Consider the following 26448-nt stretch of genomic DNA (forward strand, 5'->3'; position numbering starts at 1 on the left):
TGTCTGGCGGCTTCAACTTTGATTTGTTTTTTTTCTCCTGACCTCCTCACTCGAGGCCTCCGGAGCGCCCTTTTCAGCACCACCAGAAAGGACAGCTCTTCTCGGCCCCGCCCAAGCTGGCCTGGCCCGCGGCGCGGCGGGCGATTGGCTGCGGCCACCTTCAGTATCAATCTGGCTCCCGCCGGGGGCTGGCTCTCGTGAAGGCGAAGGGGGAGGTGGAGTCACAGGCCGACTGGTCTGGGGATCGGCTGACCCACCGACAGGCCGCAGCATCCCTGTCCGCAGTCCGCGAGCGCCCGCCTTGTCAGTCAGTCCTCGCCCTCGCCCCGCCCCCTAGCTTGCCACACCCCTCTCAGGCCCCGCCCTTTCTTTTCGCATTGCAGGGCACTGGAGGTTGGCGCTGTGCCCCCGGCGCCCCACGTGGCGGCCCGTAGGGGCCGGGGGAGGCAAATCCGGAGACGGACCCCCCTCAGCCCCCCGACCCCAACCCGGCTGAGTTGCGGTTGCCACTGGGCGAGGGCGGGGGTCGCCAAGCTGAGAGGACTGTGGGGAGGGGTGACGTCAGGGTGAGTGGGAGCCAAGAAAGGAGCGAGTAGGAGAGAGGTGGGGAGGGGGTAGCGGGAGAGAGAGAGAAGCCGTGGGTCGGGTCGAATGAGAAGCGAGGGCAGGCAGGAGAAAAGGGGGAGGAAGGAGAGAGAAGTCGCTGCAGAGGACGGCTGACTGCGTTCCTTTCCCGGGGCTGCGGGTCCAAGTAGGGTAGGAAGTGCTGTCTGGGGAAGCTGGAAGGAAAGCGGGGATAGGGAGGAAAAGAGAGAGCGAAAAGAGGTGGGGCTGGGGGTGGGGGCGGGGTGGTGGTGGAGGAGGAGAGAGGAACGGAGAAGGGGAGAAAGGAGAGACTGACCGGAAAGAGGAAACTGCCGGAAGGAGAAAGGAGGAAAGAGGCAAAATAGAAAGAGGAGAGTTGGAAGGAGAAAGAAGTAGAAGAGAGAGAGAGAGGTAGAAGGAGAGAAAAGAAGGGTTAGAGGTACATGAAGGGAGGGAGAAAGGAGGAGGTACACGGTGGCAACAGGATCTCAGGACAGAGAATCAAGAGTAGGAATGTGGCGAGGAAGCAGCGCAGGGGGTAGCCAGGGAGCCGCCATGGAGGGAACCGGTGGAGAACTGGGGGGACAGGGGAACTGGGGTCTGGAGGATGCCCCAGGTCTCTTAGCCAGGGCCTCCCTGCCCATCATGCCTGCATGGCCATTGCCTCTGGCCTCTTCTGCCCTTACCCTGCTCCTTGGAGCCCTCACTTCCCTTTTCCTCTGGTATTGCTACCGCCTGGGCTCCCAAGACATGCAGGCCCTGGGGACTGGAAGTCGGGCTGGGGCTGTTGGTGGTAGGCCTGGAGGGTGCTCTGAAGCGGGCAGGCCAAGTCCAGGCCGCTCTGGAGAGTCCGGAGAAGGACCCAGAACGGAAGGCCTAATGAGCCGTCGCCTTCGCGCCTATGCCAGGCGCTACTCTTGGGCAGGGATGGGTAGGGTGAGGCGGGCAGCTCAGGGTGGCCCCAGCCCGGGGGGAGGGCCAGGGGTCCTGGGCATCCAGCGCCCAGGCCTGCTTTTCCTGCCAGACCTGCCCTCTGCCCCCTTCGTGCCCCGGGAGGCCCAGAGGCATGATGTGGAGCTCCTGGAGAGCAGCTTCCCTGCTATCCTGCGGGACTTTGGGGCTGTGAGCTGGGACTTCTCAGGGACGACTCCTCCACCTCGGGGCTGGTCCCCACCCCTGGCCCCTGGGTGCTACCAGCTCCTGCTATACCAAGCAGGCCGCTGCCAACCCAGCAACTGCCGCCGGTGCCCGGGGGCCTATCGGGCACTGAGGGGGCTGCGAAGCTTTATGAGTGCTAACACCTTCGGCAATGCTGGCTTCTCCGTCCTCCTGCCTGGCGCCCGGCTTGAGGGCCGCTGTGGGCCCACCAATGCCCGCGTCAGATGTCATCTGGGTAAGTGGATGCTGCTTATAGACCACCTCCTTGCCTCCACGATTTCCCCTCCAGACTCTCTCCTTGCCATCATAGCTTTCTACACTGTGATTCTGATTGTGCCTTCTCAGAAATCTTCCGTGACTCCCTATTGCCCACAGCAGCATTTCCTGAGTTTCAATGATCAGAAAACCATCTTCACAAGGTTCCCATAGTCATTTACCACCTGTCCTGTTTCTTCATATTGACTCCCCCTGTTTTGTTTTACTTATTAGAAGGCATCTGTGTAGAACAATGATGATCAGTATTACTTGCCCTAAATAGAAGTTATTCATAAGACAAGTTTAAACTTAAAAAAAAAAAAGCTTGAAAACTTCTAGCAAAATATTCTAGTCTGAGACTGAAGCCTACATTCTCCTCCTTTAAAAAGGAGCAATGTTGGGAATTCCCCGGCAGTCTAGTGGTTGTAAATGTTGCTAAGTTATGTCTGACTCTTTTGCGACCTCGTGGACTGTAGCCTGCCAGGCTCTTCTGTCAATGGGATTTCCCAGGCAAGAATACTGGAGTGTGTTGCCATTGCCTTCTCCAGGGAATCTTTCTGACCCAGGGGTAAAACCCATGTCTCCTGCATTGGCAGGCAGCAGCTCTACCACTGAGCCACCAGGGCCTGGGTTCAATCCCTGGTAGAGGAACTACGACCCCACAAGCCACATGGTGCAGTCCAAAATAAAAAAATAAAAAGCAGCAATGTTAGTAGGGGTGCTAAAGTTATGGTAGCATCAAACAGATTTTCTTTTCAATGTTTTAAAGATTGAAAGAAAATGAGGAGAAAAACAATCCCTCATTTTCTGATTGATAAGTTATTTAATGTTATGACCTCGTTTTGCCTACAGTCATCTCCTGTGCTACCAGTTGAATGTGTTCTGTACTTTAAAGCACACTGGCTTTGAAGAGCCTGGATCAAGTTCAGCTCTTTTCTCTCTTCTCCCACCTGTTCCCTTCTTTCCCTTCCCTTCTACCACGTCCTAAATTATGAAGGCCTTCTGGCTGGTCCTGGCAGATGCCACATGCATGCTCTTAACCTAGGATGCCTTTCCCCCTTTATCACCTCCTGGGAAACTCCTAATTAGCCTTCACAATTCATACTTTGAAATGTCACACCTCCTCTGGGATGTCCCCCTAATCCCCATTATTTAAGTTGGCTCCTCAGTTTTCTGCACCCCACTGTGTGGTCCTCGGCAGGATGGAGCCCTTTGCTTTATACTTTTTAGGGAGAGAGGACCTAACACAAGAGAGGGTTCTTGAGTTAAACTGACAGGAACCCAAGAAGGGAGGCTGGTTCCTTTAGAAACCCTTCCCTTTTCTCTGAAACAGAACTGATTGTGCTTTGCACTGTTTCCCATCTCCTAGCATTTCCTCCCATCCACCACTGTATTGTAATCTTACACAGGTCACCTTCTAGAGAGCTAGGGGAACACCATTTGTTGTTGCCTTGTCCAGTCGCTAAGTCGTGTCCGACTCTTTGCGACTCCACGGACTGCAGCCTGCCAGGCTCCCCTGTCTTTCACTATCTCCCAGAGATTGCTCAAATTCATGTCCATTGAGCCAGTGATGCTATTTAACCATCTCATCCTCTGCTACCCCCTTCTCCTTTTGCCTTTAATCTTTCCCAGCATCAGGCTCTTTTCCAGTGAGTCAGCTCTTTGCATCAGGTGGTCATAAAACCATAGAACCTGGTGTGTAAAATTCTCAGATTCTGCTTTTTGACTCAAGGGGGTGGGCCTCTTCAACGGAGGCAGGAATTTGGAGGTCTGCATCTCTTTATACAGGCCTGAAGATTCCCCCTGCTTGTGAGCTGGTGGTCGGGGGCGAGCCCCAGTGCTGGGCTGAGGGACACTGTCTTCTGGTGGATGACTCCTTCCTGTACACAGTGGCTCATAATGGTAATGGGGCTCCCATTCTGCCAGGAGGGATGAGGGACTGAAGAGTGAAGGGGATTAGACTATAGAGGCTGCAGAATTGGACCCAGCTGGCTTCCTGTCCTACACCACTATTTCCCAGTTGCATGACCTTGAATAAGTCACATGATTTCTCCAATCACTTGGAAAACAGGGCAACCCCCTTCTTTGTCAGGTGACTGTAAGGATTAAATAAGCTAATGTAGGTGCACACCCAAGTGGTTCGTGGCACCAGACCCTCGACCTGAACCCCTGGGTTCCTGTCCTCCCTCTGGCACTTACTAGCAGTGTGACCTCAGGCAAGTTACTTAACCTCTTTGTGCCTCAGTTACTGTGTATAAAATGGGAATGCTTATGGTACTATCTCCTAGTTTGTTTTGATGATTAAGAGCTAATACACGTAAGGGATCAGAACAGTGTCTGGCACTTATATGCATAGTGTCTGCCTGAGTATTTGATAAGTGCTCTGGCCTGTAAGTACTTAATGTCAGCTGCTCTGCTCTCTCCACCCCCACGTGCCCTAGGCTCTCCCGAAGATGGGCCTCGAGTGGTGTTCATCGTGGACCTCTGGCATCCCAACGTGGCTGGGGCCGAACGCCAGGCCCTTGACTTTGTCTTCGCACCAGACCCTTGAAGGAAAATGCTTCTTTCAAACATCTGGGCTGGAGAGAGGCTGCACTCAGGGATGGCTTGAGTGGTAGCCAGGACCACCTCTCCACTGCAGGGGATGGGGTGGGGCTGAGGGTGGGAACTGGCCAGGGAACACTGAAATACAGATTTTAAATGCTCTCCTGACTACTTTCTTCCCAGCTGGCAGCCCAGGGAAAGGCTGGGGGCAAGGGTCTGTGTCTTCTCCCATCCAGGTGTCTCCCTAAACAAGCCATCTCCCTGGGAGCCAGCAGCAGACCCTCAACTCGACTTTATTCCAATAATTTAATAGAAAATTAAAATAATAAATAATATGAAACAAATTGGGAAGATGCTGAGCCGGTGCAGGCCCAGGTCAGCCTAGTATTAAGGAAGTAGGGAGGGTGGCGGGGAGGAGGAGGGAGCAAACAACCCTGTGCAACGGTGAGGAGGCGGCTCAGAACGCGGTGGGTGTTATCACGGTGGCTTGACACTTTGGCGTGTAGATGTACTAAAAAAAGAGAAAGGGAATTCTAAATCCTTCTAAACTGGCTGGTGAGGGGAGAGGGCAGGACAAGGATGGGGATGAAGGAACGAACGTAGGCCTTCTGAAGGCCTCTGAGGGGAGGGGCTGGAATGTACTGTGTGGTTAGCAATGAGGTGGGAATGGATGGAAAAGGGCCAAAGTGAACTGTACCATGTGATGAAGGGACGGAAGGGAGACCCACGACTTGGCCAGCAAAGCCGGGGCAAAGATCTGGGAAGGGGAGGAGGAAAAGAGAGAGGGACTCGGGTCCCAGTGGCTAGAGGAAAATTCAGGGTAAAATTCAGTCCTTGAAGACAATCTGTTGGCCGTGAGGACGCTCATCATGCGTGATGTGGCGCCGGACGTGGATCCTGCGGACACGGTGCTCTCGGTTCTCCTCATCCTCCCCTCGGCTGGCTCCACCACCTCCAGCTGCACCCCCTGTGGCCTCCAGGAGGGCTGGGTCTGGGCCTCGGGGAGTCTCGTAGATCAGGATGTTCAGGGTCTCCTCAAAGATCCGGGCCTCTGGGAATTCCACCTGCAAAAGGCCAGCAACCCCCAGCTCCCTCCTGGCCTGACTATACAGCCATCCCCTCCCCCAGGCTGCTCCTGCATTGGCAGGCCTCCTAGCTTGTGCAGTCGCCTGGCCTCCACAGTCACAGGTTCCTTGAGCCTGGACTGTCCTCTTTGCAATGTCTGTACTCAGCAAAGTCACGCTTGTGCTGTGAAGTCCAGCTCTGAAGTCAGGCAGAGTTATTTGCTTTGTCCTTTGTTGCTAGGTCTCTTGGTTTGTTTTTTTTTCATTTGACAAATATTTACTGAGTGACTGCACAGTACCAGGCATTATTCGAGGCACTGGGGAATATAGCCGTGAATAAAACAGGCAAACTTCCTGTCCACGGGAAGTTTACACTCTAGGATGAGGACCCAGACATACATGTAATAAGATATAAAGTGTCAGATGATGATAAGTATTATGGAAAAGTTATAGCAGGAAAAGGGGAGGAATGTTACAACTTTAAAGACAGAGCTCAGAGAAGGCCTCACTGAGGTGACATTTGACCAACAGCCAAAGGAAGGGAGGGAAGGAACCAGACGGAGAACTAGAGAAAGATCAGTCTGAGAAGAGAACAGCAAGTCTAAGAATTCTGGGGCAGGAGTGTGCTTAGTGTATCTTTAGATCAGCAGCAAGGCCAAAGCAATAAGGCAGAGTGAAGAAGAGTAGAAAGGGATGAAGAGGTAGTTAAGGGTTCCCTTTGTGTGACTTGGAGGGATATAAACAACAAAACTTTAATGAGCTGCAATCTCATTACTGTTTATCTTCCTGTCTTCCCAACTACAGAGGAAGCTACTTGGAAATTGGGCTATTCATTCATTCATGCATTCAATAAATGTTTCCTAGCTTCTGTAGTGTGATAAAAGCCTGGCTAGTGCTAGAGAGACAGGGGAAAAAAGATTCAGCTCTGCTCTCAAGAAGCTAACCCCTTGCTGCTGAAGTAAACACCCTCCACAGCCCCATCCCCAGCAGAGTACAATCAATGCTGTGTTTAGCTGTGAGGGGGGTAGGATCAACTTTTCTGGGGTGGTTGTCTTGAAAATTCTTGGACTAAGTTGTCCCAAAGAAAGTGATGTTTGGCTTAGGTCTTAAAGATTAAGCACAAGTTCACAAGTAGACAGGAATGAGGAAACATAATCCTAAGAGCGAATGGTGTGTGCAAAGGCAGTGAGGTGTGAAATAGCACTGGGTGCTTAGAGACTTCCAAGATCTCCTGTGTATCTGAGGCACACCCTTCTTGTCAAGGTCAGAGGGACCAGGGTGGTAAGATCTTCAGGGACAGATGCCATGACAGAGGGCTTGTTCTTTACTCAGCATCTCATTTACCCTGGTTTCAAGCCTCTTGCAGTGCTTAGAAAGTCTCTGATGATGGATGCCATAACAATCATCAGTAATAACTCAAGGCCTACGATCTCAGTTTGTTCCAAATACTTGAAGTTTTAAGAACCTACTCTGGGTCATTAGATCCTTCTGAGAGTCTAATGACAGGTACGGTCCTTCTACACAGAAAAATGCACACACAAAACCCCAAACCACATATTCTTTCAAGATAGTCTTGAAACTCAATTGGCCTACATTAAGAATCCCATTGTAATCCCACACCCTCCTTTCACAGCTAAAGCAGAGACCCACAGAAAGTTAAGATGACTTGCCCAAGGTTACAGAGCTAAGACCCCCAGAACTTGAAACTCCAGCTCCTGACTCCCACTGATGGAATTCCCAGGCCTGACTGGATGAGTTGCCTCTGTCCAGGGTGCTGATCCTGCCCACCGCCACAGCCCTCCCTGACCAGGCCCCGAAACCCCATCTGACCTTGGTCTGCTTCTTCTCTGTGGCATAGACAATGGAGGTGCAGCACACCTCGGCGATTTTGCGGCCCTGCCCGTAGAAAGACCAGCAGCAGATCTCGTCCCCCAGAACATCCTTGAGGAAAAGCAGCCGCCCGTGGAAGCGCAGGGCCAGTTTGTCAAACAGCTCGATGTTCTTAAGTAGGTTGTCGTCTGAAGTGCTGAGGACCAGGGTGGCCAGGAGGCCTCAGCACGACAGGCTTCCTTCCCTCTGTTCTGCAACCCACCCCCCTTACCCCAGCTTTAGGGGCACTGAGACCCGGCACTCTAGTCCTGCCTAGGAGGTTGTTGCCCAGCAGGCCTTGGAAAGGAAGCAGCATTTGTTCATCAAGTTCCAGCACAACAGAGGGATCTACCCGTGCAGGTTCTGGAGGCAAGTGGCCTCACCAGACATCCTCGCTCCAGCCCCTTTTAACTGAGTGACACTGAGCAAATTACTTCACCTCTTGCTCCCTCAGTTGCCTCATCTGTAAAATGGAGATCACAACAATAACTACTTCCAACGACTGTGAGGTTCATGTGAGTAAATATATGTAAAGTGCTTAGAGCCATGCCTCTTATAAAGCAAGCACTTAGGAAATGCTAATCCTCATTGGGACCCCAGTTTACTGATAAAACTGAAGCTCAGAAAAAAAAACCCCAACCCAAAACCTGAAGCTCACAAGTGAAAATGACCTCTCCAAAGTCCCCAGGGGGTAAGTGGCAAAGCTGGAATTTGCATCCAGGCAGGATTCTTTCCACACCCCCTGTGTGGCCATAACCCTCCCCATGGGTTATGCTGAGCCCAGGGTTCCACCCACTGCACTTCCCCACCTCCAAGGGGGTCACCTGGTGTAGGAGTACTTGTTGTTACTGCGGTTGTGCAGGAGCTTCACCACGGGCTGTTGGGGGAAAGAGGGTGGAGAAGGGTGGGGGTCAGGCTGCTGGGACAGGCGCCCAGCCTCCACCCTACAGGGCTCAGGGGCCTCACCTTGGAGGTGCTGGCCAGGAGCTGCTGCTCCTCCCGGGGAGATGTCACCATGGGGATGAGGCACAGCGGGGACACGTTCTCCCTTTTTTGCTGGAGAAGAAGCGGAAGGTGATTAACAGCACAACCAAAGGTCACTCGCTCCCCTAAGAGCCTTCCAACACTGCTTGTTGCCTCTGGGAAAAAAAATCCAGACTCCTCAGTGGTCCACGTGTGAACTCTCTGATCTCGGCTCTGCCACTCTCCCCTGCCTGCTGGCTGAGCTGTTCCTTTCTGCACCCAGCTTGTGTCCCCTGGGCCCTTTGCTGCTGCCACTGCCAGCAAAGGCCAGCACTCAGTTGTCTGCATGGCTGGCCCCTTCATGCCATTCAGATATCAATGCAATTAGTGCCCCTAGGAGGGTACCAGGCCTCCTCCCTGGGCTCCCTGGCTAAGTAGCCACCTCTACTACTTCCTTTTCACACTCTCCATTCACTTTCTTCATGGCACTCAGGTCCTCACATTTTCTCATTTTTTGGTATATTTGCTCATAGTCTCTTTCTAGAGAATAAGTACCTAGTATACAGCAGATGCTCAATAAGTATCTGGTGAATCAATGAGCTGGGCTGGGTGGGAGGCTGGAGGGAGAATTAGAGCCAGACACAGAGGTTTCTTTCCTCTTCTCTGCCTTTGAGAATCCTCATGCCAAAACCCCTCTCACCTCCCCCAACCTAAAAACTAGATGTGCGATTCTAATACAAATTCCAGAATTTCTTTTTTAGAAACACCTAAGACTTTTACTAAAATTAACATGGAAGAACAATTCTACTATTACTTAGGTCAATTTTTTAAAAGAGTCAAGAAAGAGGAGATTGACCCTCCCAGATATTAAAATATCTTACAAAGCCACAACAATGAAAACAGTGTAGGTCTTGTGTGGAAACAAAAACAATGAAATACAATAGAGAACTTGGAAACAGACTGATAGATACCTATCTATATATAAAATGAAGACTGACATTTACAGAGAGAACATCACAGATCAGTGAGGGCAAGTGTGTATTAGTTACTGCTGTGTAACAGACTGCTCCAAAATCAAAAAGCATAAATCAACAACAAATATTATTATCCATTTCTGTGGGTCAGGAATTCAGGAATGGCTTAGCTGAATGCTTTTGGCATGGGGTCTCTCATGAGGTTACAGGAAGTCAGCTGGGGTTGCAATAATCTGTGGCTGTCTTCATCTGGAGGATTCGTTTTTGAGAAAGCTTGTTCATATGACTGGCAAGTTCATGCTGGCTATTAGCAGGAAATATTTGATCCCTGTCATTTGGACCTCTGTGATGGGTTACTTGAGTGTCCTCACGATATGGTTGCTGGCTTCTCCAGAGCAAATAATCCGAGGGAGAGCAAAGTAGAGGCCTTTTTTTAAAAAATATTTATTTATCTGGCTGCATTGGTCTTAGTTGCAGCACGTGGGATCTTTCATTCTGGCACACAGGCTCAGGAGCTGTGGCCCTTGGGTTCAGTAGTTGCCCTGCAGCATGTGGGATCTTAGTTCCCTGACCAGGGATTGAACCTGTTCCCTGCATTCCAAGGCAGATTCTTAACCACTGGGCCACCAGAGAAATCTCCTCACAGTCTTTTATGATCTAGTTTTGTTAGCCCTATTCAATGTGGAACGGAACACCACCAGGGAATGAATGCTAGGGAATAATGCTAAGGATTGCCTTGGAGGATGACTCCACAATCCACCTTTTGGCCCCCATAGATTCAAATCCCTCCCATATGCAAAACATACTCACCACTTCTTCCTAAGATTCCCCCAAAGTCCCATTCCATTACAGCGCTGATGCACAGAAGTTGGTGATTCTTCTTTATGGCTCTTGGCTCTGACCTGAGCCATCATCCTTCTTTTTCCATTAAAGACAATCCATGTTTGCAGTCCATAGTTTGTTAATTTTTTTTTTTAACTTTTTCTTGTATATTGGAGTTAGGCGATTAACAATGTTGTGATCATTTCAGTGCAGCTCTATAGTTTCTTTAGCCTGCTTTTTGCCCGTATAACTTTTGCAGGTCCAAAGGTTTCTTTTCCTCTTGTATTGTCTCTGTCTCTTTAAGTCTAAGCTGGCAGTGTTTCTGCCAATGTAATTCCCTTAAAAACTTAATGGGTGTCTTGTGACTCATTGGAAAAGACCCTGATGCTGGGAAAGATTAAAGGCAGGAGGAGAAGGGGACAACAGAGGATGAGATGACCAGATGGCATCACCAACTTGATGGACATGAATTTGAGCAAGCTCCAGGAGTTGGTGATGGATAGGGAAGCCTGGCGTGCTGCAGTCCATGGGGTCACAAAGAGTCAGACACGACTGAGTGACTGAACTGAACTGTGAGTCCAGGGTTCAGTTCATTAGACAGAAACCACACCCACAGAACTTTGTGAGATGAGCTCTTCTCTACTTTGAGCTTATGCTGATACTGCTGCCTGACAATAGCTTTAAGCTTCTTAGAAGAGCTATCCTTTGACTGAATCATTCTGAGGCATCTTCTTGGATATTCTGAGGTCTTAACAAAGGATTTTACAATCGCATCCTCAGCTTCATCTTTAGACCATATCATATTGAGAACGCCCTGTATTTTTTCTTTGCCTGGAAGCCATTTGTTAATTTTAACATCAGCTGTTATTTGAAAGGCTGGAAATGTTCAAGCGCCACCCCTCCCTCCCAACTCCCGCCCCAAATTACTGGCTCCTTTGTGTTCAATTTCCTTCTGCGTACCCTCTCTTCTTTTGTTTTTAGTATAAGCAACAAGAAACCTGTGGCACCTAACATTCTGTCTGGAAATTTCTTTGCTAGATCACCCAGTTCATTAGGTATGTTTTCTACTTTCTATTAATATATTCCTATCAGAGACAGTGTTGCTACTTCTGCCACTACATAACAAGGATACCCTTTCCACCACTTTCCAGGAAACACATTCCACACTGCAGCCTCCTCAAAGATCATCAGACTTCTATGAATACTCTAAAGCTTTTTAGGCTTTTCTTAATACTCTTCTCAAAGTCCTTCCAACTTCTGCCCACTCTGCAGTTCTAAAGCCACTCCCACATTTTAGGTTTTGTTTTGGCAGAATTGCATTCCAGATACCACAATCTGTTATCTGTTACTAGGTAATAAATTAGTACAAACTTAGCCGCTTACAACAATAAACATTGATTATCTCACACAGTTTCTGTGGGTCAGGAACTTGAGCTTGGCTTAGTTAGGTAGTCCTGGCCCAGGGTCTCTTGTAAAGTTTGAGTCCATTGTTGACCAGGGTTGTAGTTCTCTAAAAACTTAAATGGGCCTAGAGGATCCAATTCTGGGATAGTTCACCCATTTGGCTGAGAGTTTGTGCTGGCCATGAGCAGGAGGCTTCAGTTCCTCACCAAGTGGATGTCTCCCTAGGGCTGCTTGAGTATGCTCACAAGGCATCTGGCTTCCCCACAGTGAGTGATCCGAGAGGCAGAAGCTGCTATGTCTTTTATGACCTGGCTTTAGAAGTCACACACTATCACCTCTGCAATCTCCTACTGGTTACATAGGTCAGCTCTACCCAGTGTGGGAAGGGACTGAACAAGAACCTGAATAAAAGCAAGAGGCAAAAAAAAATTGCTGGTGGCTCTCTTGGACACTGGCTACCACAGATTGTGTAGCAGATGGCACTGTCCCCTCCATGGAGGACAAAAAAGTTAAATCCCTTCATAATTCACATTACTACAGTGAATTCCATATACAAAAGATAAAACTATAAAGCTAATAAAAAATACAGAATAAACTTAAACAAAAAAGGATCTTGTGGGGGAAAAAAAAAGAGGAATTTGAATATATTAAATTCAAGAGTCTCTCCAGTTGACAATGAAAAGCATGATTTTATAAATAATTCCAAGTAATGTTGAATGAATTATAATTACTCTACAACACTAATGAAATTACTGATTCTGGTGAGAATTAACAATTGTGTGGTTGACAGATAACTTCCATTCATAAAGTACCTGAATTACTTTATAGTTGGCAACAAAGGAATGGAACTACAATGAAGGATCAAACCACCACCACCTGAATCTAGTGGCCAATTCGGAGCATCAATAATGATGGGCCATACTAACAATACTACAGGTCTTTATATAGCACAGTATGAAATATGCAACATTACTTAAAATATTTCTAATCAAAATTTTTCATATCAAGCCTTTGAATCTACCATCTAGTTTAGAGAAACTCAAGATAGGATGAGGGTTAACAAAGCAAATCTGGCAGATTTGGAAAGTAGGTCATTGTGCAGGACAACTGGTGGTCAGTATTATGAGATAAAAAGAACTGCTTTGGGTTGGGAAAATAACATAATAACCAGATGTAATGCAAGGATCTAGACTGGACTGGTTTAGACGTGAACCAGCTATGACAGACATTTCTGGAACAAATGGAGAAATTTGTATATTCCCTTGATGTTAGATAAAATTTCACTGACATGGAAAGATGGCAATTATTAACAAACAAAAAAAAAAACAGATTACAAAGCAGCACATACACCATAATCATATTTTGACAAACACACTCACACAGGAAAAGACCCGGAAGAATACTTGGTGCTTTTATTTTTTTGATTATCTGTGTTTTCTAAATTTCTACAATACTTATATATGCTTTAAAAATAATAAATGGTTACGTGTAATTTTAAAAATCAACAATTTCTGTTCGACAACAGATGTCACAGATAGATGACATTCTAAGTGAAATGACTGGCAGCATCTAAAACTGACTAGAAATTATTATCTGAAACAGACTTTCTCAACTGGGGTTCCTTATTGAATATCAAAACCCAGCAAATAATCTGAGTAACTATTTTCTCAACTCTTCTGAAAATGTCAGATAAATAGTACCATTCTATATGCACAGGAGAAGTTAATTTATTATGTAAAGCATATGCCCTAGAATAATAGGGCTTAATTCTCTCTAGGAACTAAACTATGTAAGAATCTCCAGCAAAGCAACAAGAAAAAGCAAATTCAATAGAAAATTTGGTAAAGAATATGACTTGGCAACTCACAGAAGGGGAAACCAAAAACGTTAGTGAATATATGAAAAGATGCTAAATCTACTTAGTAACTAGAAACATACATATTAAAATTAGATCACTCTATACCAATCAGATGGGCAAAATTAGAATGCTGGGTGATGCCATGAGTTGTTGAAGATATGCAGAAATGAGATTCCTTATGCACTGCTCATCAACAATATAAAGTGCTACAGCCATTCGGGAGAGTAATCAGATGATACTTGCTGAAATTCATCTGTATGTGTCCTGTGGCCCAGCAATTCCAATCCCAGCCACAATCATGTGAAACATTGGTCCAGGACCCACGAGGGCACAGGAACAAAGATGCTCATTGTGGCATTGTTTGTGGGGACAGGAAGCAGGAGGCAATATAGGTCTCCAACCTCAGGGGAATGTATAAACAAAATATTACGAATGCACATCAGATTCCCATGCAGCAGTTAGAAGCAAAGAACTAAATGTATGTACAGCAGCATGAACGAAACTTGGAAAAAGTGCTGAATTAAGAAAAAGAACACACAATCCATAGCTCAAAGCCATTTATGGAAATTTAAAATGTTTATGTATACAAAGCAACACTTTATAGTTTTTCAAGGGTACAAACATAATCCAAGCAAACATATTAAAACGTTAGAAGTGGAGGGGTACCTATGAGGGCAAGGGAAGTGGGCAGGGGATCGAGAATGAAAGAAAAATGAAAAGTGAAAAGATTTGCAGAGACTAAAGATGTTTAAGTGCACACTGAGAAGTATGATGAACTCACTACTCTGTACCTGAATCTTAAAAACAAAACCCCAAACCTCCACACACACACACATATTCTAGCTGAGTGGGTTGGGGATGGGAACAGCCTTGAGAAAACTTTGAAAGAAGGCAGCTGGAGCACAGAAGAAAAAGTACTGTACTTGGGAGTCAGATAAACTGGGGTTGACTTGGAGCTCTGCTGCTTAAACAGTTCTTTGACCCTGGATGTATCCCCAGCTTCCCTCATGTTTCTTTTTATGTCAAACAAATATACAAGGAGGTAACAGACCCTATCCACAGTGGATATGAGATAACATTAGATACATGTAAAGCTACCAAATAGGAATGCACTTCCAAAATCATCTAGTTTAATGTTTTTTCAACTGCAAGTGGTAACCCATAATGGGCCATGAAATAAATTTAATGGGTCCAAAATAGCATTAGAAAGAAAGAAAGCATAATATATCAGAGTGTATTTCACTAAAAGTATCATTTTATAGAATTCTCACTTCAGTTATATAAGTGAGTGAAAATCACTCAGTCATGTCTGACTCTTTGTGACCTCATGGACTATATAGTCCATGGAATTCTCCAGGCCAGAATACTGGAGTGGGTAGCCTTTCCCTTCTCCAGGGGATCTTCCCAACTCAGGGATCGAATCCAGGTCTCCTGGATTGCAGGCGGATTCTTTACCAGCTGAGCCACCTGGGAAGCCCTCGGTTATATAAAGATGAATATAAAAAATGCATTTTCTCTATGAGATGCAGTCAAAAAACTTGAAAAACAAACACAGCTATTGCCCAAAGGAATTTTATATTTTTGGATTTCAAGGACCAATAAGTATTCCCCAAGACAACAGAAAGTTGTTCATAGCTGCCACTTTTTAATATATAAAGGGCATCAAAAAAGAAACTCTTATAAGCTATTAATATTATATCATAAAAGAAAGGACACTTTTAACATTGTAAAAATAGAACAGAATAAAAGACTTTCTGTGAAACTCACTACATCGCACGTATTTTCCTCATTTCCCTATCTTCTGGAACATGAGAACAGAATGCCAGAGGTAGGAATTGACCCACTCAAGGTCACTCAGTCAGCAGTGGGGGAGGTGACATTAACCCATATCTCCTGGCTGTCCTTTCCAACCTCTTTTCCTCAGAATTCTAAGAGATCCCCAGAAGAGAAGCCCAGCAGATGGGGCTCTGGCACCCCCATCCCTGTTTTATCAGGAAGGGCTGCTTCTTCAGTATTTCATTGCTAGAAAAAAAAGTTATTTAAAGCCATGAACGTGATGGAATGCTGCCTCCCAGGTTAGGACCAGATCATGGAGGTCATTACATTACAATTTAAATTTAGAATTTTTTTTTTTTAACTTAGTGGGACAAGGGCATTACTTGGGATTGCTGAGCAAAGGAGAGAATAAATTGGGGTTGTGTTTAAGGATCATTATTCCGTGTTACACTGTCAGTGTAACAGTTGGACTGGCTGGTAGAAACAGCAAGAAGCAGAGAAAGAAGTCATTCAACCAGAGCAGCAGTCTTGGCATGAGGTGGTGGTGGGATAGCAGAAACGCAGAGGACCCCCGAAATCGCTGGGGTCACGGCCAGAGTCAGGCCAGAGGCAACATTCCAGTCACGGCGCCATATTTCCTTTTTTCTTTAATATCTTAACAGCTAACTGTTTGGGCAGCTCTCCCAGGCACATAGGCATCAGGGTGGGACTCAGGAGGTGCGGAAGGGGTGCTCACCTGCAGTGCCAGTTGGCAGTCCTCAATCAGTCCCTGCACCAGGTAGTGGCGGGCTTCGCCCAGCAGCTCCCCCAGTTCTCTGGTGCTTTCAGGCAGAGGCACAGACCCGTCCCGCAGGTAGTTGAGGATTGTACCAAAATGGCGGCCGCTCCGGTCAATCAGCACCCAGCCTGGTGGGGTGGGGAGAGGCAGGAGAAAGGATGGCTTTGCTGAAGGCCACAGAACGACTATATTTATTAAAAAAGGATTCCAAAGCCACAAATCTGAATACTAATCTGTCTCAGGCCTCTGCCATATCCATGAAAATCCCTTTAAAACATCTCCAGTGAGTTCTCCCATGGGCCTTTTATTTATTTATTTTTTAAACACATCCAGCCACAGAGAATTAATTCCCTCCCAAGTATGGTCTACACTGAGGTTTTCATCATGAGCAAGTACCTACAGATAACCTTATCAATAAACCCCTAACCTCTTGTGCTAACTCTGACCACCCTATTAAGAATGTCTACCGCACCCACCAGTTCACTACTTTATAAACTTCATAGAACTTACTACTATCTGAAATCACACGCTTTGCTCTCGTTTTTGTATGTTTGTTTATTCTCCCCCTACCCGCCACCCGCCCCACACACACATAGGAAAAAAGCAAAACTCTGAAAGACTTATCTTACCAGATTTGTTTACCAAACTATTTATAACACTGCTACTGCTAAGTCGCTTCAGTCGTGTCCGACTCTGTGCGACCCCATAGACGGCAGCCCACCAGGCTCCCCCGTCCCTGGGATTCTCCAGGCAAGAACACTGGAGTGGGTTGCCATTTCTTTCTCCAATGCATTTCTAACACTAACTGGCATTTTACAAATATTTATTCAATAAAAAAATTATTCACCTTTAGGCATATGAAGGCTGAGCGATACCTCCCCAATTTTTATTTGCCGGCCTTCATAATTCGTAACCCCTTCTGAATCACCTCCCCCTCTCCCCATCAAACTTTAAAGTTCCCCTTCGGCATATGGGGGACGGAGCTGAATGCAACACTTCCAGAGGGTAAGGTTCACCTGGTGAGGAGAACTGTCCACTCTCCATTCTGGCGTCCCTGGCAAAGCAAAAGCAGCCCCTTCCTTCTACAGTCTGTATAGATAGATTCCTAGACTGTACAGGGACCTGCGTTAGGGGAACAGAGACAGACAAAATCCTCTAACACTCCGGGATGGTTGTTGGCAGCGCTGAGGAAGAGAGCGGAATAAAAGGCTCGGCAAGTGGAAGAAACTGATGAAAATTGCCTGGAAGGATGTTGTTGCCAGCATGGCGGGTTCCCAAGTCTTTTGAGCTGAGGGGTGAAGGGGTCGGTGGGACGCAGCAATGAACATTCTCAGCTGACATGTTTAATCACTTACCACTGCGCCTGGCAGAGTAGCTGGAGGGGCGGGGGGTGGCGGGTGGTCCATGAATGTTGGTTACTACTGCTGGGGGTAAAGACCGGGGGAGGAGGGAGATAATGAATGAGAAAGGGGAGATGAGATGGGATGTGGGCGCCGGAGGAGGTGAGAACGAGCTGACTGGACGGTAGGAGAAAAGGGGCATGAGAAGACTGGGCGACGACAGACTAGGCGAAAGGGAGGCGGGATCTGGAGGATGCAGGAAAGTAAGCAAGGGCAGCCCGCGTACCTCCGGCGTCCGTGAGCACCTCCGCGCGGCCGCTGAACATGGCCTTGAGCCTGGTGTCCTGTCCGGTGAGGGTGCGCAGCGTGGTGTAGTGCAACGAGCCGCCCACGTTCAGCTTCACGTACTTGCTGTTCGTGGTCAGTGGCTTGAGACCGTAGGCGGCGGAGCCAGGCTCCAGATCCGAGGGCTTAGCGACCTCCAGGGACGGCGCCTCGGCCGCCGCCGGGCCCGAGGCCTCGGCGGACATGCCTGGTAGTGGCGGCGGGCAGCGACCCTAGGTTCTCTTCGCGCTCCCTGGCCGCTCCAGAGACCGAGATCTGAGCCCTCGGACCGGACCGCTGGCCCGCACGCCCCTACGCCGCCGCTACTCAGCGACACTGGCCTTCTGTCCCATCGCGCCGGTACCTCCGGAAGCCGGGCGAGCACCTGCGCAGGCGCGTCAAGGCCCCGCCCCCGACTTCGCGTGGCTTGGAGTGCGGAGCATGCGTAGTAGGCTTGGGCCGTTGGGTTAGGCTGTGGCTGAGTCGGTTGCCGAGCAATGTGCCCTCTGGTCGCTACTTTTGGGGTCCTGAAGTAGGAGGCTCTTGGCCACCTGCCTGTTGAAAGCGTCGTCCCTGCCGCGTGTTTCTGCTCTCAGAGCGTTTCGTGAGCACAAAGGGAACACTGGCCCAGAGAGGCAGGGGACTGGAAACAATTCGCCGCCTCCCAGCCCCGCGCATTTGACAGGAGCTTCGAGCAAAGCGTTATAGAAGCTCTTAAAGGAGATAGAGGGGGTGGCCTCACAGAGGAGGTGGCAGTACTTCTAGAGCAGGCAGGGTGTGAGGAGGTAAGTCGTCATGGAGGGCTTCTCTGAGGAGGTGATACTGAGCTGCAGCTCAGAAGAAGCGGCCATGAGCAGGTGTGAAGGGAGAGGGTTCCAAAAAGAGCCACAGGCAAATGCAGAGACCCTCAGGCGTGAACTCAGTGGACATAGTTGAGAAGCAGAAAAGGTCAGGGGTGGCTGGAGCAAAGGTCTTAGAATCCCAGTCGATGTCTTAAGACTCCCAACCCCTGAGGGAAAAAGTAAGCTGGAAACATGTTGATAAAGCTCGGTGAGAAGTGTTTTTATAGGACCCCATCTGTATTCACTTGATGGGCTGACACCTCAGAGATTTAGCAGTCTACCTGAATGTCTAGTGGGGGGCCCGCTGGAGGGAAAATGAGAAAGTTGAATAGTTTGCGCCCTGCCACCAGTTCACTGAGTGAGCCTAGGCAAGTCACTTTTCTCTGGGCTTATTTGGTTCCTTTTCTGCTTAGTGAGGGGTGCAAATTTAACTGCCAGGGAACAGGTAGGAATGTAAAGCAGTGGAGTGGACCAGTTACAAGGTACTAGGGAGTCCTGGGGCTGGTGGTGACCTGCGAAGTCCATGCTTTATGAAAGGACTGCCAATTCTCATTTTTCAAATGTAGCTGATGAAAAAGAGAAAAAAGGTGTGGCTGGGAGCTAGTTTACAGTCTTCCTTCAGAAACCTCAGTATTGCTAGGAAGGAGCCTGGCCCTATTAACTAGGCTATGATGTTGCCCTGTTGAGCATAAACAATTTTACAGAACAGCAACATCAGACAAAGCCAGTCTCTTAGGAGTTGAAAGACCATTCCATGATCATATTTGAACCCAAAACATTGCTCAGACCACAAAAATGACCAAACAACCCTCTCCTCCAGAGCTTGAGTGACTGCTATTCCTTCACTGAGTACAGTTTTAGCCCTGATCCATTTCTCATAATTTCTAGATACGAATTACTAAGATGAGACTTCCCAGTGGCCAAGACTCCATGCTCCAAATGCAGGAGGCCTGGGTGCAATCTCTAATCAGGGAGCTAGATCCCACATGCTACAACTAAGAGTTTGTATGCCGCAACTAAAGATTCTGAATGCTGCAGCTAAGACCTGGTGCGTCCAAATATTTTTAAAAATGAAAAAAACAAGACAAGCAAAAAGAACTATCCCCACTTTCTGACACCATCCAACTTAGAGTAAACCTTCCCTTTTCTCAAGCCCTCCAAGAAAATCATCTAACATAAGTTCCAATCCTGAAATACCAAGTGAGTGAAAGTCGCTCAGTAGTATCCAACTCTTTGTGACCCCCATGGACTGTAGCCTTCCAGGCTCCTCTGTCCATGGAATTCTCCAGGCAAGAATACTGGAGTGGGTACCCATTCCCTTCTCCAAGGGATCTTCCCAACCCAGGAATTGAACCCAGGTCTCCCATGTTGCAGGCAGATTCTATACGGTCTGAGCTACGAGGGAAGCCCAATCCTGTAATAGACCATTTTTATTATGCACTTGCTGAGGTGCCCAGCGTGGGTTCCCATGATATATGCAGGCTCCCTTGTTCAACTACAGGTGTGTTCCTGGTGGTCTTTGCCTGGAGGGCATTGTCAGAAATGGAGGCTCCATGGCGATTCAACTGAAGCCCTCAGTACCCTGGATTGGGATCCTTGACTCTAGTAATAATGTGCACATCTGAGACCCCTTGTGTCTCTAACTGTTTGAGGTGCCATCCTGCCCATGGCTGGGAGGTAAGTTCTTGCTGAACTGAGCTCTGATGTTTTGTTGAAACCCTTGAGTTTGGGAATTATTTTGTTTGTTTTCCTTGGAATCAGATCCTCTTCAGGGACTTCCCTGGTGGTCCAAGTGGTTAGGATTCTGCACTGCCAATGCAGGTGGTACAGGTTCTATCCATGGTCAGGGAACTATGATTCCACATGCCACAACTAAGACCTGGTGTAGCCAAAAAAAGAGATCCTCTTCAGTTTTTGGGTTATCTAATCAGATTTTATTTTCCCTTGGGGAATTTATTTTCTGACTTTCTACATCTGTCTGCTCCAAAGGACCCTCCATTGGATATTGTTTGTCAGAGGAAAAGTATATAGGAACAAGATGGGTATGCAGCCCTGGGTGTCTAAGAACATTACAAAGACTTTCTTGCAGTATCTGGTGGCTGAACATCATTTGTCCCTCTAAGAAGTTGGGTATGCCAACCACTTGGGGGTCAGTTAGCATGCTGGAGTGTCATTTGTTATCCAAGTTAACCAGACAAATTACTTCATCAACCAAGGCCCAATAAGCCAGCCCAGGGGACTGTGGCTTTTAGACCCTCAAACCAGGGAGCTTTGAATAAACTTTGCCTCAGGTCGCCATTCCAAACCTTTGTAAGGAGTTCTGTCTCAGTTCTGTGTGTATGTCCGTGAGAACTGCTTTGTTTCACTTCTGCCCAGAATCAGGTCATTTGCTCTGGCTTCTGATCAATGACAATTGGTCTTTGGCCAAGTTCTGGAGATACAAGTTGCACAGCACTGTTTTATGAACTCTTGTCTCAGCTAAAACTGGGCCAAATTCCTGATTCCTTCATGTTTTCTTACAGTCACATTGGCTTGTATCCTTATCTTTCTGACATAATTTCCTTAGGGACCATTTAGAATTGCAGTGGCCATTTTGGGGAACTTGGGACAAGAAAAAGATTCTTTATTTGAAAGGTACAAAAAGAGAAGAGACCCTCATGAGGGGATTGTCATGTTAGTCAAAAAGAGATTGTTTTGTTTAACATAGGTGATATATCATTTCTGTACTTTGGAGATTAATAAATACTGATTTTTAAATTATATAGCTCTATTGTCAAGCGCTTAAGATATGTTTTAAAATTAGGAGGAACGTGACTCCTTTTGTGTGTATGTATTAATATATATCAAAATCTGGGGGGGGGGAATTTGCATTTAAACAGTTTCTTTTTTGGACTTAAACCATTTTATCTTTTCCTGCAGGGGTAATACAGATTAGCTTTTTTTTTTTTTTTTTGGTAATAGTTTCATGTTTGTCTGAAGTAGCTTTCTCTCATTTTTTCCTGTCCATTTTTCTCTCTTGGAAAAGTTTAAAGCTTAATCAAAAAAACATTTTGTTGAGTGTGCACAATTCAGTTAAGTACAGTTGGCCTTCAAACGATATGGGTTTGAACTCCGAATATATTGGAAAAATTGGAGGGGGAATTTGTAATAATTTGAAAAAATATGTAGCCTAAAAATATCAAAAAATTAAGAAAAAGTTAGGTATATTATGAATGCATAAAATATAAATAGATGCTAGTGTGTTTTGTCATTTGTTAACCATAAAAGACTTCCCCAGGTGACTCAGACGGTAAAGTGTCTACCTGTAATGCGGGAGACCCGGGTTCGATCCCTGGGTCGGGAAGATCCTCTAGAGAAGGAAATGGCAACCCACTCTGGTACTCTTGCCTGGAAAATTCCATGGACAGAGGAGCCTTGTAGGCTATAGTCCATGGGGTCGCAAAGAGTCGGACATGACTGAACAACTTCACTCACTCACTCTCACTCAACCATAAAATATACACAGATCTATTATAAAAAGTGAAAATTTATCAAAACTTGTATACACAAACATTTACAGACTCTTCATGACACTACTGATTACACAAGTTTACCAGAAGGTGATCATATTGCTGCTTCATTATCAGTATATGAATCACTTTATCTGTAAATAAACATGAATTTCTTTTTCACACTATTTTTTTTTTCCATGCGCACCACGGCATGCAGGATTTTAAGTTTCCTGACCAGGGATGGAACCTATGCCCGCTGTGGTGGAAGCGTGGAGCCCTAACCTCTAGATGGCTAGAGAATTCCCTATTTTTTCATTCTTGATGTTCAGTGTTAGTAGTACTCAGGCTTCCCAGGTGGCGCTAGTGGTAAAGAACTCGCCTGCCAATGTATGAGACCCAGGTTTGATCCCTGGGTGGGTCAGGAAGATCCCCTGGAGAAGGAAATGGCTATCCACTCCAGTATTCTTGCATGGAAAATCCCAGGGCCAGAGGAGCCTGGTGGGCTACACTCTGTGGGGTTCCAAAGAATCTGACATGACTGAGTGACTAATACAATGTTATATTAGTAGGACGTTTACTAACTACAATGTTTTGTGTAATATAAGACAGTATTGACGTAGATACTGACATGATTATGTTAACATATGGTATCAGTATTGACAAATACAATCAGTATCTTAAGTGTATTTTCTCTTTCTTAATAGCATTTTCTCTAGCTTACTTTATTGTAAGTATATAATACATATAACATAAAAAGTATGTTTTAATCAACTGTTTATATTATCAGTAAGGCTATTAGTAGCTAAATTTGAGGAGGGAGTCAGTTGTGCCTTAGAGAGTGGGGTTTTGAGGAGTGTTATTTTCTTAAGTTCCCTAACTCCCACATTGTTCAAGGGTCAACGATAATCAAAAATGTCTGAAAGGATTGCTAAACTATATATGTTTCCTTTGTGAGCACTGAAAAGTAATACTTATGTAATAGGTTTTGTATAGTTACAGATAAGATACAAATGGGCTGAATTCCAAGATAAAAGGAGCTTTTAGCATGATCCAGTGTTTTTGCATTTTAATTTGCTATGTAAAAATAATGCCAGCACAATATTTTGGTTTATACAAGGGTTAGTTTTCTCATGACTTAAACCTTTTTATTTTTTGTATTTTATAAGTAAATTATCTTAAGTTTTCATATATGATTTCTTTTGAAATTTTAAAAAATACTCACCATGCTGTCCATTATATCGCCAGAACTTACTTATCTTATAATTGGAAGTTGTACCCTTTGACCACCTTCATCCACTTCCCTAACTCCTACCTCCAGCCTCTGGCGCCACCAGTCTGTTCTCTGTTTCTCTGTTTGAATTTTTAGATTCCACCTATAAGTGATAAAATATTTGTCTTTCTCTGTCTACCCTGGTGGCTCAGCTGGTAAAGAAACTGCCTGCAATGTGGGAGACCTGTGTTTGATCCCTGGATTGGGAAGATCCTCTGGAGAATGGAACGGCTACCCACTCCAGTATTCTGGCCTGGAGAATTCCATGGACTGTATAGTCCATGGGGTTGCAAAGAGTAGGACAACAACTAAGCGACTTTCACTTCTATGTCTGTTAGCATAATAGTCTGAAGGTCCATTCAAGTTGTCACGAATGACAGGATTTTTTTCTTCTTTATGGCTGAAATAAACAAATACTAAATAAATAAATATTACATTTTCTTTATTCATTCATCTGTCAGTGGACACTTAGGATGTTTCCATATCATGACTATTTTAACTAATGCTGCAATGAACATAAGGGTGCAAATACCTCTTCTAGACATTGTGGTTTCATTTCCTTTGTCTGTATACCCAGAAGTGGAATTATTGGATCATAGGATAGTTCTATTTTTAATTTTTTTAAGACCCTCCATACTGTTTTCCAAAGTGGCTATATCCGGTTACGTTCCCACCAGTAGTGCACAGGCTTCCCTTTTCTCCACATCCTCTCCAACACTTATCTCTTGTCTTTTTGATGACAGCCATTCTAACAGGTGTAAGGTGATATTTCATTGTGGTTTTGATTTGTATTTCCCTGATGATTAGTGATGTTGCATGCCTTTTTATGCACCTGTTGGCCATTTGTATGTCTTCTCTGGAAAGTTACCTAGTCAGATTCTCAGTCCATTTTTAAATTGGATTTTTTTTTTTTTTTTTTTGCTATTGAGTTGTATGAGTTCTTTATATATTTTGGATATTAATCCCTTATCAAATGTATGATTTTCAAATATTTTCTCCTACTTCATAGGTTGCCTTTTTATTTTGTTGGTTTCCTTTGCTGTGCAGAAGTTTCTTAGTTTGATGTAGTTCTACTTGTTTATTTTTGCTTTTGTTGCCTTTGTTTTTGGTATCAAACCCAAAATATCATTGTGAATACTAATATCAAAGAACTCACCTTGCCTCTATGTTTTCTTCTGGAACTTTAATTGTTTTAGGGCTTACATTCAAGACTTTAATTCATTTTGAGTTCATTTTTGTTGTGGTGTAAGACAGCAGTTCAGTTTCATTCTTTTGCATGTGGGTCTCTAATTTTTCCAGCACCATTTATTGAAGAGACTATCCTATTCCCGTTGTATATTCTTGGCTCCTTTGTTGTAAATTAATTGGCCATATATGCATGGGTTTATTTCTGAGCTCTCTTTTTTTGTTTCGTTGATTTGTGTGTCTGTTTTTTCTTTGTCCCTAATTTTTTTTAAAAGCAAATGGAAGTTTTACTCTTTATTTTTATTTTATTAATATTTAGAAATTTATTTTTGGCTGCACTGGGTCTTTGTTGCTGTGTTCAGCCTTTCTCTAGTTGTGGCAAATAGGGGCTACTCTTCTTTGTGGTGTGTGGTCTTCTCATTGCGGTGGCTTCTCTTGTTGTGGAGCACAGGCTTTAGACTAAAGTGCAGGCTTCAGCAGCTGTGGCACACGGGCTTGGTAGTTGCTACTTTCAGGGTCTAGAGTGCAGGCTCAGTAGTTGTGGCACACAGGACTTAGTTGCTCTGTGACATGTAGTATCCTCTCAGACCAGGGATTGAACCCATGCCCCCTGCATTGGCAGGTGGATTCCTATCCACTGTACCACTAAAGAAGTCTGTCCCTAATTTTTAAATTGAAGTTTAACTAACATATAACATTATATTAGTTTCATTATGTTGTAAAATGTGATTCAATATTGTATATATTGTGAAATGATCATCATAATAAGTCTAGTTAACATCTGTTACACACATAATTACAAAACATTTTTTTGATAAGACTTTTAAGATACACTTTTTTTTTTAAATATACACTTTCTTTTTCTCCTTAGTACCATACTGTTTTGATTACTATAGCTTTGCGATATAGTTTGGAATCAGGAAGTGTGATGCCTCAAGCTTTGTTCTTCTCTCCCAAGATTGCTTTGGCTATTTGGGATCTTTTGTGGTATCATACAAAATTTATTTATTTATTTTTGGCTCTGTCTTGGCATGTGTGATCTTAGTTCCCCAACCAGGGGTTGAACCCATGTCCCCTGCATTGGAAGCATGGAGTCCTAATCACTGGACCACCAGAGAACTCCCTGATACAAATTTTAGGATTGTTTGTTCTGTCGCTGTGAATAATGACAGTGGAATTTTTGATTAGGGTTCATTGAATCTCTAGATTGCTTTGGATAGCATGGACATTTTAACAATATTAATTCTTCCAATCCAGGAGCACAAATATCTTTCCATTTGTGACTTTAATTTGCACTGGGAGTGAGATGGTCGGATGCCATCACTGACTCAATGGACCTGAATTTGACCAAACTCTGGGAGACAGTGAAGGACAGGGAAGCCTGGTGTGCTGCAGTCGGGGGGGTCTCAGAGTCAATATGACTTAGAGACTGAACAACAAGACATAGTAAAAATGGAGTATAGCAAGAATGCTCCTTTTTTTCTCTCTTTTTAAAATTTTTTAAAATTTGTTTGGCTGTGTTGAGTCTTAGTTGTGGCATGTGGGATCTTTAGTTGCTGCACACAGGCATAGTTGTTTGATGGCTGTGGGATCTTAGTTTCCCAACCGGGGATCAAATCTACATCTCCTGCATTGTAAGGCAGATTCTTAACCACTGGACTATCAGGAAAGTCCCAAGAATGCATCTTGATATTGCCCAAAAAGCAGAGACAAGTTCACAACATTGAACCAATATAGGTGGATGTAATTTTAAGGGTATTGCTGAGGGTTTCTCAATGCATGTTTTACCAACCAATGACATATTCCTGGCAAGTCTACAAAGGTGGAACATGGACAAGAACCAAGGCCTTGAGGCCTTTTGAATACCTCCATATGAACAATAAGTACATTTTAGATATTCTTCTTTATTCTTAGGGTAGATTGAGACTTTTTCCTACTGGAGAGTT

The 26448-nt window shown here is 45.5% G+C and overlaps 3 protein-coding genes across 7 annotated transcripts in view; 2 read left to right on the top strand and 1 right to left on the bottom strand.

Moving 5' to 3' along the window:
- Positions 1–889: 889 nt before the first annotated feature.
- On the top strand, positions 890–5159 carry ASPHD1 (aspartate beta-hydroxylase domain containing 1). The gene is made up of 3 exons (XM_086375034.1): positions 890–1978; positions 3787–3900; positions 4440–5159. Exons 1-3 carry the CDS (start codon positions 1099–1101, stop codon positions 4547–4549), a joined length of 1104 nt encoding a protein of 367 aa, XP_086231160.1. The 5' UTR covers positions 890–1098; the 3' UTR covers positions 4550–5159.
- Positions 4830–18117, bottom strand: KCTD13 (potassium channel tetramerization domain containing 13). Of its 4 annotated transcripts, XM_086375012.1 has the most exons (7): positions 17677–18107; positions 17067–17172; positions 16009–16178; positions 8442–8531; positions 8300–8352; positions 7437–7632; positions 4830–5606 (listed from the first exon to the last, which is right to left on the bottom strand). In XM_086375012.1, the coding sequence occupies exons 2-7, from the start codon at positions 17092–17094 to the stop codon at positions 5370–5372; spliced, it is 774 nt and encodes a 257-aa protein (XP_086231138.1). In that variant the 5' UTR covers positions 17095–17172; positions 17677–18107; the 3' UTR covers positions 4830–5369. The 4 variants fall into 4 exon arrangements, 3 of the variants coding, with proteins under 3 accessions (XP_086231138.1, XP_086231137.1, XP_086231139.1); XR_015154564.1 differs by lacking the exon at positions 17067–17172 and having other exon boundaries at positions 8285–8352; positions 17677–18117; XM_086375011.1 differs by lacking the exon at positions 17067–17172 and having other exon boundaries at positions 17677–18117.
- Positions 18118–18159: 42 nt separating this feature from the next.
- Positions 18160–26448, top strand: part of TMEM219 (transmembrane protein 219) — a 52421-nt gene continuing 44132 nt past the window's right edge. For both annotated transcript variants that reach the window (XM_086375017.1, XM_086375018.1), the window contains exons 1-2: positions 18160–18499; positions 20058–20233. In XM_086375017.1, coding sequence (XP_086231143.1) covers positions 20223–20233 — 11 coding nt within the window. In that variant the 5' untranslated portion in view covers positions 18160–18499; positions 20058–20222. The remainder of the gene's footprint in view (positions 18500–20057; positions 20234–26448) is intronic.

This window comes from Bos grunniens, chromosome 25 (assembly GCF_055505025.1).
Source record: "Bos grunniens cultivar Pamir isolate PY7600 chromosome 25, Bosgru_T2T1.0, whole genome shotgun sequence".
NCBI lineage: Eukaryota > Metazoa > Chordata > Mammalia > Artiodactyla > Bovidae > Bos > Bos grunniens.

Coding starts and splice junctions, on each gene's coding strand:
- ASPHD1 (XM_086375034.1), top strand. CDS start 1,099: ATGTGGCGAGGAAGCAGCGCAGGGGGTAGCCAGGGAGCCGCCATGGAG. Junction 1,979..3,786: donor CCGCGTCAGATGTCATCTGG/GTAAGTGGATGC, acceptor CTCTTTATACAG/GCCTGAAGATTCCCCCTGCT. Junction 3,901..4,439: donor GTACACAGTGGCTCATAATG/GTAATGGGGCTC, acceptor CACGTGCCCTAG/GCTCTCCCGAAGATGGGCCT.
- KCTD13 (XM_086375011.1), bottom strand. CDS start 17,920: ATGTCCGCCGAGGCCTCGGGCCCGGCGGCGGCCGAGGCGCCGTCCCTG. Junction 16,179..17,676: donor GGTGCTCACGGACGCCGGAG/GTACGCGGGCTG, acceptor CCACCCCACCAG/GCTGGGTGCTGATTGACCGG. Junction 8,353..8,441: donor TCCTGGCCAGCACCTCCAAG/GTGAGGCCCCTG, acceptor TTCCCCCAACAG/CCCGTGGTGAAGCTCCTGCA.